The sequence below is a fragment of the Phalacrocorax carbo genome, chromosome 2 (assembly GCF_963921805.1).
Source record: "Phalacrocorax carbo chromosome 2, bPhaCar2.1, whole genome shotgun sequence".
Taxonomy (NCBI): Eukaryota; Metazoa; Chordata; class Aves; order Suliformes; family Phalacrocoracidae; genus Phalacrocorax; species Phalacrocorax carbo.
The window spans coordinates 40,548,543-40,564,115 of NC_087514.1; the positions used below are offsets into that span (position 1 = coordinate 40,548,543).

General features: G+C 41.1%; 1 protein-coding gene across 3 annotated transcripts in view; it reads left to right on the top strand.

The window, feature by feature from the left end:
* Positions 1-769: 769 nt before the first annotated feature.
* Positions 770-15,573, top strand: part of ASPH (aspartate beta-hydroxylase) — a 116,838-nt gene continuing 102,034 nt past the window's right edge. For all 3 annotated transcript variants that reach the window (XM_064442645.1, XM_064442646.1, XM_064442647.1), the window contains exon 1: positions 770-1,159. In XM_064442645.1, coding sequence (XP_064298715.1) covers positions 1,099-1,159 — 61 coding nt within the window. In that variant the 5' untranslated portion in view covers positions 770-1,098. The remainder of the gene's footprint in view (positions 1,160-15,573) is intronic.

Genomic DNA, 15,573 nt, shown 5'->3' on the forward strand with positions numbered 1-15,573 from the left:
AAGAGAGGTTTATTTCATCACAGGCAGGTTAAAGTATTTTTAAAGCTTCAAAACGTTGAGAATTCATCCGTTCGTGTAACGTACTTCAACCTCTTTTACCACGTTGACTGACAAGTTCCTCTCCGAAAGGTTTAACAAACGGTTTCTCATGGTTTGGGCATTTAACTGGACGCGTCACTAACGCCTGAAGGCGGCGGAAGGCGGGTTAAGAACAGGACAGGGCGCTTTAAGCAGACCCTCCACAGGGATAACCAGCCCCGCTCGGCCGGCTTTGCCTTCCCAAGTTCCCTACGCCCGGCACGGCGTGAGGGCGGGGAGGGGACCCTCGGCCCGTGGGGCGCCCCAAGGGCCCGGTCTCGCACCCCGCCCGCCAGCTCGGACTCTGCCGAGCACCGAAGGCCGACGGCAAAGCAGGGGCGACCCTGCCTTCCTCCGGGGGCCGGGCACACCGGCACCCCGCCGGCCGCCCCGCTTCCCGCCCTCGTTTTCCTCACGCAGCCGGAGGACCCCAGGGCCGCGCAGTCACCCACACCACCCACCAGCAGCCGGCCCCTCCTCGCTCCCTGCTCCCCTCTCTCCCGTGGGTGGCCCGAGCCCCCTTCCGTACGAGCGGGGGATGAAACAAGGCCGGCGGGCGGCGGCAGCCGCTGCCGAAGACCCCAAACCGGCCGCCACGACCCAGCCCCTCAGCGGTGGCGGCCCCGCCCCCGGCCCATCCGCGCCGCCGAACCCTCGCGAGAAGCCGCCGCTCGCTCCCGCGCTGCCACGTTCAAAGGTGCCGGCGGCGGGGAGCGTGTCGGCCACGCGCACCCGGCATGCCGCCGTCCCACCCCCTCGCGCCACCGCCGCCAATCGGAGCCGAGAGGCGCAGAGCTTCGCTGCCGCGGGCGCTCCACCATTGGCCAGCGGCGGGCGGGGGGGCGGGTCGAGCCGGGCCGGGCTGCGGCGCGCTGTGTGCCGCGCTGCCGGGTCCGGAGGGCGCTCCCGCACGCGGGGCTCAGGTGGCGGTGGCGGTTCCGGACTCGCTCTCGCCGCGGCCCCGCCCCCGCCGCCCGCCCAGCCCCCGCCGCCGCCCGTCGCTGTCTGACAGGAGGTACCATGGCCTCACGCAAGAGCTCCAGAGGCGCCGGCGGCAGCCCCGTCCCCGGCTCCAAGAGAGGTGAGTGGTGGGAGCGGGGCTGTAGCTGGAGGGGGACGTGGTGGGGCAGCGGCCAGAGCCCCGGAGCTGGGGGAGGGGAAGGGGCCGATGCCGCCCCTCACCGCGCCCTCTCATCCCCCCCGCCTGCGCCTCCCGGCGGGCCCAGGCGTCACCTCCCTCCCTCTCCCCCCCCGCCGGCCCCCGGCCGCGCGATGTGGGTACGCGGGGCCGCGCTTCTGGTGGGGGGGTGTGTGTGTGTGTGTGTGTGTGTGTGTGAGGTCTGTCCCTCGCGTGTCCGTCGTTCGCCTCGGGAGCTCGCGGGGGGCAGGGCGCTGCGTGGCCGGGCCTAGGCGGCGGCGGGGGCGCCCCTCGGCGGCTCCCCCCGCGGGTCAGGGCGGGCGGCGGGCGGCCCGTCTGCCCCGGCCGGGCTCCGCATCCGCCCGAGTCCCGGGACAGGGCGCGCAGACCTCCTCCCCCAGAAACCGGGGGTAGGAGCGGGATGCCCAGCGTGTGATGCCGATCAAGCCCTTATTCGTGTGTTCAAACTTGGACGTTGGAATGTCTCTCGAGGCTGGCCTGTTTTTAAGATCGCTGGTCGAAACTTACTAGAGCCATTGTAGATGTAGCGTCTAACCTGATGGTTTGTGTGAGCATGGAAGCGTGGGGGAATAATAATGGAAAAATGCAAGCAGAAGGCTTTTTGAGACAGCTATCCCTACCCCATCCCCCAGTAAAGGACACCTTAGCAAATCTGACTATTCATGAACTACTATGTTTGGACAATTTACGTAGGGAAAGCTTCATATGCGCTAGTGGAACATGCTTGAAAGAGGGGGGAAAAAAGTAGAGACTTCTGCAGTCACTCTGCAGCCACGCACACTGCCCTAAAGAAAGGAAGTGCCCTCTCTTATCAGAGGTTTGCACGCTTGTCCATTGTAACTCTTTGGTTTTGAGTTCAACACGCACATAGTTCTAGTGATGAAATGTGGCGACGACACTGAAATAAGATGTGTCATTCCTCTTTAAATATAGCAGTAATACAGAGAATGGTGTTAAGTAAAGGATGTACTACATAGGATTAGTTTACCTATTGCAGGATGAATTGAGAGAAAAAGATTTCAGATATCCTTACATGTAAAAAAGTTTAGAGTTGCTATTACAATGTTCATGAAACTGGTTTCTTGCTTTTTTTTTCCTCTCTAAATCCTTTTTCAATTGCTGTCTTATGCTGTAGAGTCTATATCACACTTTTTGCTTGGACTGGACGTACTCTGATCATCATCCAGTATTAAGCATGCTAAGTACAGATTTTCAGTGATACTGCTTTAAAAGCATGCATCCCTGGTGTAATTTTAAATACTAAACATGGTCTGTTAATATTTTAAATATCACTTTAAAGGTTTGTCAACACTTGAAAATGTCGCAGCAGCCAGTGAGCCTTCCATGGTTGAGGGATGTGAAAATGAAATGAGGAAATAATTTTGAGATGGCTAGCAATTGAGACTTGTGAAGTATAGAAACCTCAAGTCTGAGGCAGTTCTTGAAAATGTTATATTCACTTTCACAGCAGTTCATGGGAGAGGATGTGGCGTCTTGCCAAGGTATTGCTCATAACTCTGAAACCACTGAAGCTGACAGCACATCTAAAAATCTGTGCGCTGAGGACAATGCCTGCACCTGAATGTAGTGATCTGGTTTTAGCTTTCCACATCAGAAAACATTGACGGTAATCTTGCAAGTAGATCGAGTCTGAAATAGTTCTAACTGTAGTGTTTATATAGGTGTTTTCAGATTCAGAAGTGGAATTAAATATTTTTTAGAAATAGAACTCTACCTCCGACGTTCAAAACTCATATATTAGAAGCTGTCAAATCAGTCCTAATTAAAAAAAAATCTTTGTATTTAAGCTATGTACTGCTACTGGTGGACACTTCTTTGAAAGTGACATTGACAGAATTGTACGAATATGCCAATGATTTTATTTGGAGTACAGAAGTGTAAACCAGGTCAAAATTTGACAGTTTGGGGAGAGTTAGAGATGGAGACATGTGTTTGCTATTATCTTTACTGGGAAGTTTGGCTTCTTGTCACTAGCCTACAGGATCCATTGTAAAAACTGTGGACTCTTGGAATAAAATCCACAGCTAGATGAAGTAATAGACACTGACTGGAATATTACTTAGAGCTTCATTGGATGAGGGACAGTTTTGGTGCAGGAACAAATGGGTGTCACCTGCTCATGAATTAACTCTCTCAAATTTAATGAGATGGGAAATTTGGAAATGCCTGGGGCATTAGCAGGTGGCTGTGGAGAAGCTTTTCAGTCAGAGTGAGGATCAGGCAGCCCAGCTACTTTTGAAATACAGATGGCTGAAAAAAACATGAATTACTCTGTAAGCTGTGTTGACTTGTGGAAGTAAGAGTGCTGATGATGAGGCATCTGTCATCACGTTGCTTGCTGTGTGGGTGTCTTTTGTCTTGTAGTACATAATCAAGGACTTAAACATAATTCTTACTGATCATAGAGCTTGTGCAGTAACTGCTGTACGTTTTCTTTGTATTTCTAACTACAAGTGGGAGAGTAGTTCTCTAGTAAGCTAGGCTCTATACAAAAGCCACATATCTGACACAAGGCACCATCTATATTTAAAGACAACTGTATTTTATATTAAAAAAAATACTACCTCTACTAGTTCTGAGGCTCTGTTGTCATCGCATAGATTGAAGTCAAAGAACTCTACTGTTGCTTTGATAATTTTTTTTAATATCCATAATAATGATTGCGATTATCTTCTAACATCCCTGACTTTTCTCCACAAGATCGCAGGAGATACTTGATTTATCTGTTTCTTCACTTAACCATATATTTTCCTTGTATATCCAAATGTGAACATATTGCCGAGCTTTTAACTCCTTTTACTCATCTTGTGGACCTTCTAAGATGTCTTAATCTAATCCTTTCATTAATTTCTGGCTTTTCAGCTTTCTTCAAATTTGGGTTTTTTGTATTTGTTCAAGTTGACCTGATGTCCTTATCCAACAGCAATTTTGTGCTAATATTAATTCTTTTAGGTTAACAGCATCACTTCTAGAAAGATAGTGGTGCCTGTTAATTTGCATGAACTTCTACATTTTATCTAATCTCTATGTAAATGCTGCTTTGTAACGTACTTTCTATAGGTGAGGCTCTCCATTAGCTTTTTAATTTGCCTAAAGAGCAAAGAAAGCTTATCAGCTAAACAGGTCACTTTTTTCCTGCTGAAGCTTTTTTGCTGGCTCTTGGGAACGTTGAACATCACCTCACTGCTTCCAGTGCTTTAAGTGGGGTTGCCTGTGCCTTCTTTGGCATCTCCCAGCTTCCCGCTGGGCTGTGGTGTGACATCTCCTTTTCTTACACAGCAGATTGTATGTAAATATGATACTTCCATCTACCTAAACATTCTCTCTCTCTAATTTCTGACCTGAACTACTGGCCAGCGTGCTTGCTGTATGTTCTTGTTTTTACAATTGTGTAGTGTATCATATGATTTCTTGTGTTACAATTTACCCATTATTTCCTTCTTCATTTTAATTGTAATCCTTAGGAAGAAGGATTACAGTTAAGGTGTTGGAGTTCTTAAGACATCTCACTTATGACATCTCACTTATGTGAGATGTAGATTTGGGATGCTCTGTGGGACTTAAATGTTTTGACTGGTTTGTCCAAGTCTAACTCCTAGTGTTTCCTGACCTAATACAATTTCCCATTAATTCAGTTAGCGCACTGCTCAGTGCTTTGATTTGGCTATTTAAACTCAACATTGGAATGTTTTCCTGTAACATCTTTGGTATTCAGTATACAATGGGGAGTTATTGCTTTGTTAGAGTTGCTGTATGGCTGTTGCAGGCAAATGAGAAATTATTAGCTTGTGTCTCACTGGTGGAATCTTTACATACTCTTCTAGAAATGTTGCAGTGATTCCTTCTCTGAGCTTATCCTATTGCCTAATTTAGTTGCTTGCAACTAGTCAAATATCTTGAATTTTTATCATTAGTGACAGATATTACTATTTTTTAAACACTTTGGCACAGACTGGTAAAAAACATGTCTCTGTATTAGGAACAAGATGGATTTGACCAAGAAAGTTGATCATGACTTGTGAGACTAATTGTAGTTCTCCAAATTTTAATGGCGTTTGTGCACCTGGTATCTGATAGCGAACTATAGCTTTCAAAGTATGAATTGCTCATGTCAGTGACAAAGTATCTAAATAACAACTGTGTATGGTGTGTGTATGTTTCTTCCCTAAACCTTCAGGAAACCCTGAAATGTGTGCTAATACAAATAGCAAAGCCATGAAAATGCAGGCAGCCACCTCTTCGTGATTCATCTGTCTGCCTTGTGTCGTGATCAGGGTGGCCCTTCTGGAAAACATTTTAACATATTGTAAAATAATCGCCAAAAATTAATTAGTGGAAGCAAAAGTAATGGTCCAAACATCTGTAATTTACATGGTGTGGTGCAGCAGTGCCACCAGTGAAATTACTGGTTTTGCTGGGTTTCCCTCCATTTTTTTTCTTCTTTTTTTCTTTTCTTTCTTTAACTGTGCCATACAAAACCCGAGGCAGTAACTCTTCAAACAAATAAGTTTTCCTATCTCTTATTAAATGAAAGTGATGTAAATAACATACTTAAAATTGTTAGCAGAGGTATTCCTCTGCATATGTGAGCATATTAGCAAGTCCTTGATATAAGTCTTCATTCATTTGTCTAGAACTTGAGTTAAATGAGCTCTAAATCCTAAAAACGCAACCTTGTCATCTCTTAGGTCTATCTGTATGAAACTTTCTATATGCCATTAGCTATTGAAAGTTACGGCAACTGACTGCCAAGGTGTTCTGTAATGAAAAATGATCCGTTTGAGTACAGTATGTTCTTTTATGACTCGTTTTTCCATATTGCCTGGTACTTGGTTTTCTTCCCTTTGCTTTTTCTCAAGAAAATATTATTTCGGGTTTTAAGATTGATACCTAAGTGTAGCAAAACTAACACAAAACCAAAGGGAGCCTCATACTTTCCCCTCTATCAGTACTTTATCTCCTTAAGAATTCTGGTGCTATAGGTCTGCAGTCAGCTTAATCTTGTCAGAGATTGCTCTGCAGTCTCCTCTTCAAGTCCCCTTCCCTGTACCTGAATCAGTAGCTGTGCAGAGGTGCTAGGTGAACCACATCAGGGAACTGATAAGCTGAAAGCTGACTCGCTTCTTTTTTTCCCCAGACTAGCACAGTGCACAGCTTTATGGGAAGTCATTTGGGTAGAAGAGAAAGAGAAGACAATGAGTGGCTGGGCATCGGGGGAGGGTACAGTTGAATCTAGAGTTTTGTGTTCGATCATGTCATCATGGAGCTATGGTGTGAATGTAGCAGGTGAATGGTTTGGTTGGATATGCTAATGTAACAGCTGGATATTTAATGGCTTCAGTAAAGACAACAAAATTTACTAGCAGTAAAAGGCATGATTATTTCTAATTACAGAGTGCCTAAAGAGGTAAGATTTCAATATTGCTGTTTCTTTAAACAGAAAACCCTTACTGATCAAAAGTTCACTTTCAGCTGAACCTTTCTGAATCACTTTGAAAAATGTAAAAAGTGTTCCTGCGCTAATTCTTATATTGAATTCTTCGTTGTAGAGAACTTGAGCAGTGAAGTTCTGATTTGCTCCAAGTGATTCTTTCCTGATGAAGATCAAAAACTGGTAACCTGTGTGATAGCCTGCAGCAGTCTTTGTCCTAACTGCATCCTGCGGGCTAGCTCTTTGCATGGAAGCGTTTTGAGCTATGCTTTGAAGTGGAAATCATAACTCTATTATGTGTCTTTAAACACACTGGAAATTAAGTATGCAGATAAGCAAATACTGAGTATGAATAGACTGTAGTATGTGTGGTTCAGCTTTGCTAGAACTTTTTAAATGAAACAACTTTTAGTCTCTCCTTCACATGCATTTGCACTATTACTATGCATGTACTTACCCACTGTAATAAATGCTACCGAGTTGTTTGAAGACTTCCTTGATAAAATATTTACTAGCTCTAGGTTTTATAACTATTGAGTAGCGGTTTTCTTGTTTTACAATTTTATTTCTTGAGGTTCTGCTTAAATGATAATTGACAATTAATTGCTAATGAAATTTATCTCACTTTCCTTTTACACTAGTGTGTTTTAAGGTGGTTTTGTAGTATTATTAAAGAAAGCTCAGATAGCAGTTTGTAACTGTGGAATTATTTGTTTCCATACTAACTGGAGGACACGGCCATATCTTTTGTGGCAAGAACGTTGTGAAAAGAGCAATACTTTTGCAACTGAGATCTCCTAAAAACATTTTAAAACTGTTTATAGATCCAAGACTATGTACTGACTGTAGGTATGAGACACCTACAAACTCTTCTGAACTCTGTAGGAATGGCAGCTGCCTAACACCTCTGTGAGCTAGCACCTAATTTATTAATTAAATTGACTTAGTATCAGACTTGAAGTTTTGACAAGTTTTAGACACTGAGTAAGGGACTTTTAAAAGTTCTTTTCCATGTGCAGAAATGGGAGAGTTGTAGGTACTTGCATGGCAACTACAGTTTTATTTGCTTCTATTTGAAATTCTTTCAAACCATGAGAAAAATTGAAAGAACTGAAAAGATATAATCTGTTTTCTTTCCTTTGTGGCTTAATTGGGACTTGTTGCTAAAACAAATTGATATGACCCACATAACAGGGTAGGAAAATGGAACAAGGGAAAAAATACCCTAAAATTAATGCCAGCATGCTATATGCAGAGATGAGGATTTTCAACATTATGTAATAGAAACTTGTTTAAAGGTCACCACTAGCAGAATTTGCATGTTCTGGGCTGAAATATTTCATGTATTTCCTTTCCACATTTACCTTTCCTGAACTCTGTTCTGGCCCAAATACAACCAAATATTTAATTAACCTAGTAATTATGTAGGACTACTGGCTACATTAAATCATTCAAATACAAGATAGGTAGATTGTATAATTTAAAATCTTATTTTGAATGCTCTGTGGGAGAGAGCTGGTTAATCAAAACAGCAGCTATTAAAGATCTTTAAGTCATCCGAACAGGTAAAATTGGAATTAATTTTGTCTCCTCATCAGTGTTATAGATGACATAGATATGTTGATCCTATAACAGGAGGCAAACTAAAATGTCTTTATAAGCTCATAGTCTTAACCTTGATTTTATTGGCTTGATATTTAAGATGTCAGAGTTAGAAATCTAGGGGGTGGCTTGGAAGAGGGGAGAGAGAAGAAAAAGTACAAAAACTATGCTTGAGTCAAGTGAGTTCACAAGAGGCAAGTTCTACATTCCATTTTGGACATTGGTTCTATTTTGTGTTTGTATACACATAAAAACAAAGCTTGAAAATGACTGAAGTGTTTGTGAAAAATATAAGAATGTAGGAAAGCTGACTTTTCTATACAACTCTATTTAGATTAGGTAAATAGAGAATAGAAAATATTTTTGTTCTGTCTTTACAGGACTTTTATTTTTTCCTGAAGTGCTAACTCTTTAAGCCTGATATGGTACTATCTTTAAATTTGTAGAGAAAAAGTTTGGGTGTGTTTTTGTTTTGTTTTTTTTTTTTTAAATCCAAACTATTCAGATAGTAGGTGATGGATGCATTAAATACTGCTTTAAGTATGTTCCTGTTGGTAGTATTAATTTTAAAACTCTTCATAGTTGTAGGCAGTGTTATTAGTCATTGAAGCTGTGTGCACATCTGTGTGTATATTTTTTTTGAAATAAATCCTAACTGAAGAACTATTAAAAAAATGTTCATCTGAATAACCAAAAAGAAAAACCCAACACATGGCTTGGGCAAATTTTGACTCACTTTTGAAAGTCATCATCTTTCTAGCACGTTTAGAAAAGAAGCAGGTGCAGATTCAGGTTTTTCTCTTATTAACATATATTTCTGTATTCATTTTATGTCCTCTAACTTCAGCGGTTATGCTTAGGTAAACAGAATTCCAGAGGAAAGTTGTTAACAGCAGCTCTTACCCTGGCAAACAGCTGGTCTCTCCAAACCTTATTGAAAAGTGCAGAGCTAGCATTGCAAATAGAATTCACTGTTGTGCTGTGTTTAGATAAAGTGCCTTTGGCAAGTCTTATGAAACTGTGCAACCCCCTAGGACAGAATTTCTCATTAAGTTTCTTTTTGTCTTTAATTTGTGACTGTTTTTCTCTTAGAGAAAACCTTCCATTTCTTCAAAAAACAAAAACCAAGAAACAACAGAGCTTGTCATTCTTACGGTTTCTTTTATGAGTAGATTTCTTCTGAATAAATTTGCTGATTTTTGTTGTGTATCTATGAGAAAAATAATTTAAATGGAAACAGTGAGCATTTGTTCACTGTTTATAGTCAGAATAAATGTAACTACATAAGAATAATAATTATAAAAAAAAATGCTGGGAATGATGCTTGACATCAGTCAACGAGATGATAATCTCAGTTTTGTTTTGTTTTGTGTTGGATTTTTTTGTGAAGAATAATTAATTCTCATGTCTCAGTAACAAATCACCTTAGCTTGCAACTAAAAAACTCTTCTAAACGTTGTGGTGCTTACTGTGAACTAGAAAGGTATCCATATGCTTAAAAGTACTTTGGACTGTAACAGCTTTTATTCAGAAATGGGCTAAGTTTTTAAAAGTATGGGCCATCTCTCTTTCTAAACTGAATACAGAAAAGAAAGGAAAAAATCCCTACATATATCTATTTTACTTGAAGCATATTTTCAGATAACAGAATTGCAGATCTGATTCTCTGTAGAACAGGATGGAAAAGAGTGGTTTCTCACTTCTCTGCAGTATTGTGGTAATCGGAACTCTCACCCAGGGTAGCAGAGGAAAAGATTTAATTGCATTTTCTTCTTGAAGAAAAAGTTTGGTTGACTTTCAGTGTGGCAGCTGCTGTTTATGGGGTATGCTTGAACAGCAGTGAGAGTGTAATTTTAAATTCTTGTTGTTGAAACTGTTCCAATTCAATGTGAAACAGAGATTCAGCCTGTTGAGAGTGAGTGTGACAATAGGCCAGTTATGTCCACAGTCCACTCTCCCACCTAGAAAGGAGAGGGAAAACTGGGCTTTAGTCTGTTCTGTGGAGCTCCTCTCTCACAAATTGCTGTTGTGGCAGGTTAAGATTTGACTGTGCACAAATAAACAGCTTCATTGTGAAGGACTAAACTGGCTTTGTTCTAATACCCTTGGGTATACTTAAAAATGTGGTTTAGACCTCTGAAGAAATTCAAACTCTGATCCCCAGTGCAGAGGAAAGAACTGAATCTCTGGTCTCTCACATCCTGATTAAGTGCTGAATTCCAGGAGATGGTTCAATGGCATCGCTTCATCTGCTGAAGGGAGGAGCTTCCTTTAACTAGGGAAGTTCAGTGGGGTGCTTATGATCCTAGAAATTTTTTTACATGTTTTATGATGTATATCTCTCTCTCCATCCCTGCTCCCAGTCGGCCACCCTCAGCACCCCCACGATCAGCCTGCTTAGCTGTTGAATCCTGAATTTATGACTTTGCTCGTTTTCAGTATTTTTGTTGCTCTTTGATTGTTTATGTAGTAGGATACTTAACATGAAAAATCTTGTAGGGATTGAAAATGAAGGACCTTAAAGGTTTATGTGAGGGTTGATTATATGTGGAATAATGAAAAGTTCCTCAAACACTGGAGTAAAAATCTGTGAAGTGGCAGCAGGAGAGCCAAAATTGCCTTTCATTTTGCTAATTTATTATTTCAACTTTAAGTTCCAGTCTGTGTGTTTTCTTTGAACTTGCAGCTCTTTCTTCTCCATCCTTTTGCCTGTTCCTGTCTGGTAAGTTTCTGATTTAGTTCATCGAAGTTCTTTGATAATGTGTGCAGGTATCTTTATAACCATATAGACTAGATTATATAAAGTGCAGAGCAGAGGTCTAGATTTTAATGCAAGTAATAATAAAAAAGCCCCCCCCCCTTTTTTTTTTTTCCTAATTTCCATTAAGGTTGCAGTGCTGAAGATTTCTTAGATACCAAAAGGAAGAATCGATCTTGTATCATGAAATGTATATTGAATTTATTAAAACTGAACTTTTACCCTAAACTTCAGATCTTATCTTTAAAGACCCTACCGTCATGATTGTAAAACAAACGAAATCTTTTGACTATGGATATTTGGAAGAATTTAAGGTTGGAATATTTTATAAGTGATACCATAACTATTTTAGTAAAAATCACCGTTCTATCTGTAAAGTAAACAGAGAGAAAACAGTAACGCTGTCTCCCTCACAAAATGAAAAAGATTTTGTAAAAGCTCATCAAAAGCTCAGATTTGTCCATTGAAAGTGTATTATTCCACCCTTGGTACACTGAATGAAAAATAAAGATGAAAGTCTGTTTTACATCAGGATAGCACTTGCAATTGTTATGGTATGTGGACTTCTCAGAATGGAACGGTTCAACACACATTTATTGAGTCTAGATTTTAAAATAAAAATCACAGAAAGTCTGTGTGCATGTGTATATATGTATACACACATATATGACCTGTCTCACGTTAGTGAGAGAGGGGGAAAAAAGCTCGTAATTTAATAGGCAGGGGGAAAATAGTATCAACAAAGAATGCTGTAAACTTCTGTTTACTAGATCTTTTACTCAAAATACCTGTTATTGGCCTCATACAAAAAAACTTTGTGTAAAAACTGTTTAAAATAATTAACTGCATTTTTATTACTGAGAATGGCTTGCAACAGTTGTTTTAACATTAATCATATTGGAGAAGATAATCTGGCAAAAATGTCAAGCAGTAGTAGGCCATGCTCATACAAGAGAGGTTGTTTTTTGTCTTTGCACTGCTACTAGTTCAGCTCTGATGGTGTTAAGATGGTTCTACTGCAACCTATTTTAGTTTTTTCACTTCTCTCCCATATCTGTGTGTTGGTTTTCAAACCAGCTTGTTCTAAAGTCGCCCTGTGGTCTAGCTGATTGTTTATTTTTACTTCTGAAATGACATTTTCAGATATTTCTTTGAGGTTAGTGTTTTGCTGTTTTCCCTTTAACTGTGTTTTTCTAATTTCTAGTAACTGTCTGCAGGTGTGCACCCTTCTCTTCATGTGATAATTCATAATTGCTTCCATATTACTTCCTAATGCACCTTTGTGGGAAATAATTATACACATGACAAGCTTAGCGTGATGCTTTGAAGCCTGCCTTTGTGTTCATAGTTGACTTCCCCCCCCCGGCTTCTTTGCTTGCACTTTGGTCGTGATCCACAGGTGGAATTAATGCTGCTAGTCTTGATTGTCAATTCTGCTTTTCTAAAATTAACTAAAATAGAGTGGAATGCATAGTTGTAGCAAAACTAACTTGGAAACAGTTTTTAAATTTGAAACACTTGTACAAGTGAGGTCAAGATTAATAATTTTGAGTTAATGAAGCAATTTGAGTTGCTTCAAAAAAGAACCAACAGACTAACCTGTAGTTACAGCATTTGAACACAGCAGAATGAGACCTTGCAAGAAGTCTCCACTGTTGACCTAGGTATCCCAATCTTGAATTGTATTTTAAATATGTATCTATTCAGTCTAACCTTTGTCTTTTGCAAAACCAACCAAAATTATGTTGTCTGGTATTTTGAACTATAGCATTCCAAGACATACACGTGTAAGCTCTATTTTTCAAGGTATGCATTAATATATGTACTTCATGGGGTGTATGATCAGTTTTGTGGCCCTTTGGTCTGTCTTCCTTTTGGTGAGTCTGAAGAGTTTCTCCATTTTAGCTGTAGCCTCCCCTTTCAGGAGGGAAGATGTTTGTCATTTCTTGGGAATACATATTCTTGCAATCAATTGATTTTATTTTTTTTTTTTTAAAAGGGCACAAGATAAGGCTGTGGGTACTTGGTTAAAGGTCAACATATGTGTGTTAGTTCAGATTGGGAGTGTACATTTGAAATTTATTTCTTGAGTGTCTCTGCTTACTTTGCTTTTATTTGTTGTGCTGTTGTTCCTGAATAAACTTACGTAGGTGTGAAAGAAATGAAACAGAAAGGTATGTTGCAACCTCTTATGGGTATTCAGCCAGGTAAGATCTAGTTTGGAGAATCCCCCCAAATTATGTAATGTGGACTTCAGGTTCTCAGCATCAGTTGCATGCTCTGTGAGTCCACTTGTAGTAAGATCTCGTATCTGCAAATGCAGGTGCAGCCAAAGTGAAGTGGCAACAAATTGCCTAATGCAATGCCTGTCAATATAGGTTTTATATGTAATAGAGTTAATATAATTGCATGTACAATTATTTCCCTTAATAAGCTGTTGATTTCTCTGTATATTTGGTGACTCTTACCCTTTGTTTAAATTTTCCTCCTGTCTTACTCTAAATCACTTGTGCATCTCGTACGTTGCTGAAATGTACTAGTCAGGAGGTCTTTCTTAAAGCATCTGTTCTGTTTGACGTATCCAAGTAGCTTTAAAAAAAGTTAAAAGATACACTAGTTATAGAATAAACTGCCTGTAGTTTCTTTACATCCATTTAAAAAGCCTTAAACTCAGTTGGGTTTTATTTCTCACTTTTTATTTTTCCCTTGAGCTATTGGGAAGTGCATTTGGGAATTAGTTGCTGGATGTTAAAACCACAGGAGGTATATGCTGTTTTTCAAAGTAGCTGTAACATTCTACTGTTTGCTTCATCTACCTGATGGCTATGTTATTTAAAGAAGCATGGAGGAGGAAGAGCAGAGCGCTACATCCTAAAGCTTTTATTAGGGTTGCTGTTAATGAGACATGAGTTTGTTTCTGTCTTCCTCCCACCCAAAAGATGCTGGCTTTTGTTTGAAATGCAGTGGGAAAATAATAGTTCGCTAAATTTGAAAATGTAAATAAGTTGAGGAGTGTATTAGTACCTTCTTTTCTGGTTTTCTCAAGAAGAAGAGAGTATGTTATCATTAATCGTTTATGTTAGCTTTAAATTGTACAGGTAGTGTGACTATTGTCAGAATTTAAAGAAGGGGTGGGTGAGATAAGTTAGTGTTAGTACTTTCTGGAAAGGGAAGGCAGCAAAGCAAATAGAATTGTTTAGGTTTAAAAAGACCTTTGGGATCATCAAGTCCTACTGTTTACCTAACACTGCCAAGCCCACCACTAAACCATGTCCCCAAGCACATCATCTACATGTCTTTTAAACATCTCCAGGGATGGTGGCTCAGCCACTTCCCTGGGCAGCTTGGTCCAATGCTTGACAACCCTTTCCATGAAGACATTTTTCCTAACATCCAATCTAAACTGCCCCGGACACAACTTGAGGCCGTTTCCTCTCGTTTATCACTAGTAACTTGAGAGAAGAGACCAACACCCACCTCGCTACAACCTCCTTTCAGGTAGTTGTAGAGAGCAAGAAGGTCTCCCTTCAGCCTCCTCTTCTCCAGGCTAAACGACCCCAGTTCCCTCAGCCACTCCTCATAAGACTTGTTCTCCAGACTCTTCATTGCCATTCTCTGGATACACTCCAGCACCTCAATGCCTTTCTTGTAGTGAGGGGCCCAAAACTGAACATAATATTCAAGGTGTGGCCTCACCAGTGCCGAGTACAGGGGCATGATCACTTCCCTGCTCCTGCTGGCCTCACTATTCCTGATACAAGCCAGGTGCTCACACCTGGGCACGCTGCTGGCTCCTGTTCAGGTGGCTGTTGACCAACACCCCCAGGTCCTTCTCTGCCAGGCAGCTTTCCAGCCACTCCTCCCCAAGCCCGTAATGTTGCATGAGGTTGTTGTGACCGAAGTGCAGGACCCAGCACTTGGCCTTGTTGAACCTCATACAATTGGCCTCGGCCCATTGATCCAGCCTGTCCAGGTCCCTCTGCTACTTTTAGCAACACCTCTGCTACTTTTAACAGATATGCAATAGAAATTTTGCCTGGTTTACCTTTATGGCATGTAGTGTATTCCACTCTAGGGAAACAAGTTTTGCTTTGGCAAAACTATTAGTAACCCTCATCTGGGTCTACTAGAGGCAAATATAAGGTATACTGGGGAACACTTCTGATCTGAAAATTCTTTGGCAAGAATGCATGTGGTTGACTTCAAGTAACTCTTGCAAGACTCAGAACCGCATTTTAGAAATTAGCTGTCTTTTATTCTTGAAGTAGTTAGCAAGTTTCAAATGAGCAGCCTCTACAGGATACTCGGGAAGCCTGGTAGAGAAATGCCAACATGGAGAAAGATTCTTGGGCGAGGGCCAACTTAACAAATGCAAGCAGGCAAGCTTTGTGTCCGGAGTTGGGTTTCAGCTTATGCTGATGGATTTGATGTCCTTAGAGCTCAGGCACTGAGGCATGCATTGCAGGAAAAATACTACAGTACAATGTGTTTAGTTTCATTCCTCACTGTGTTTGATGTCAGAGG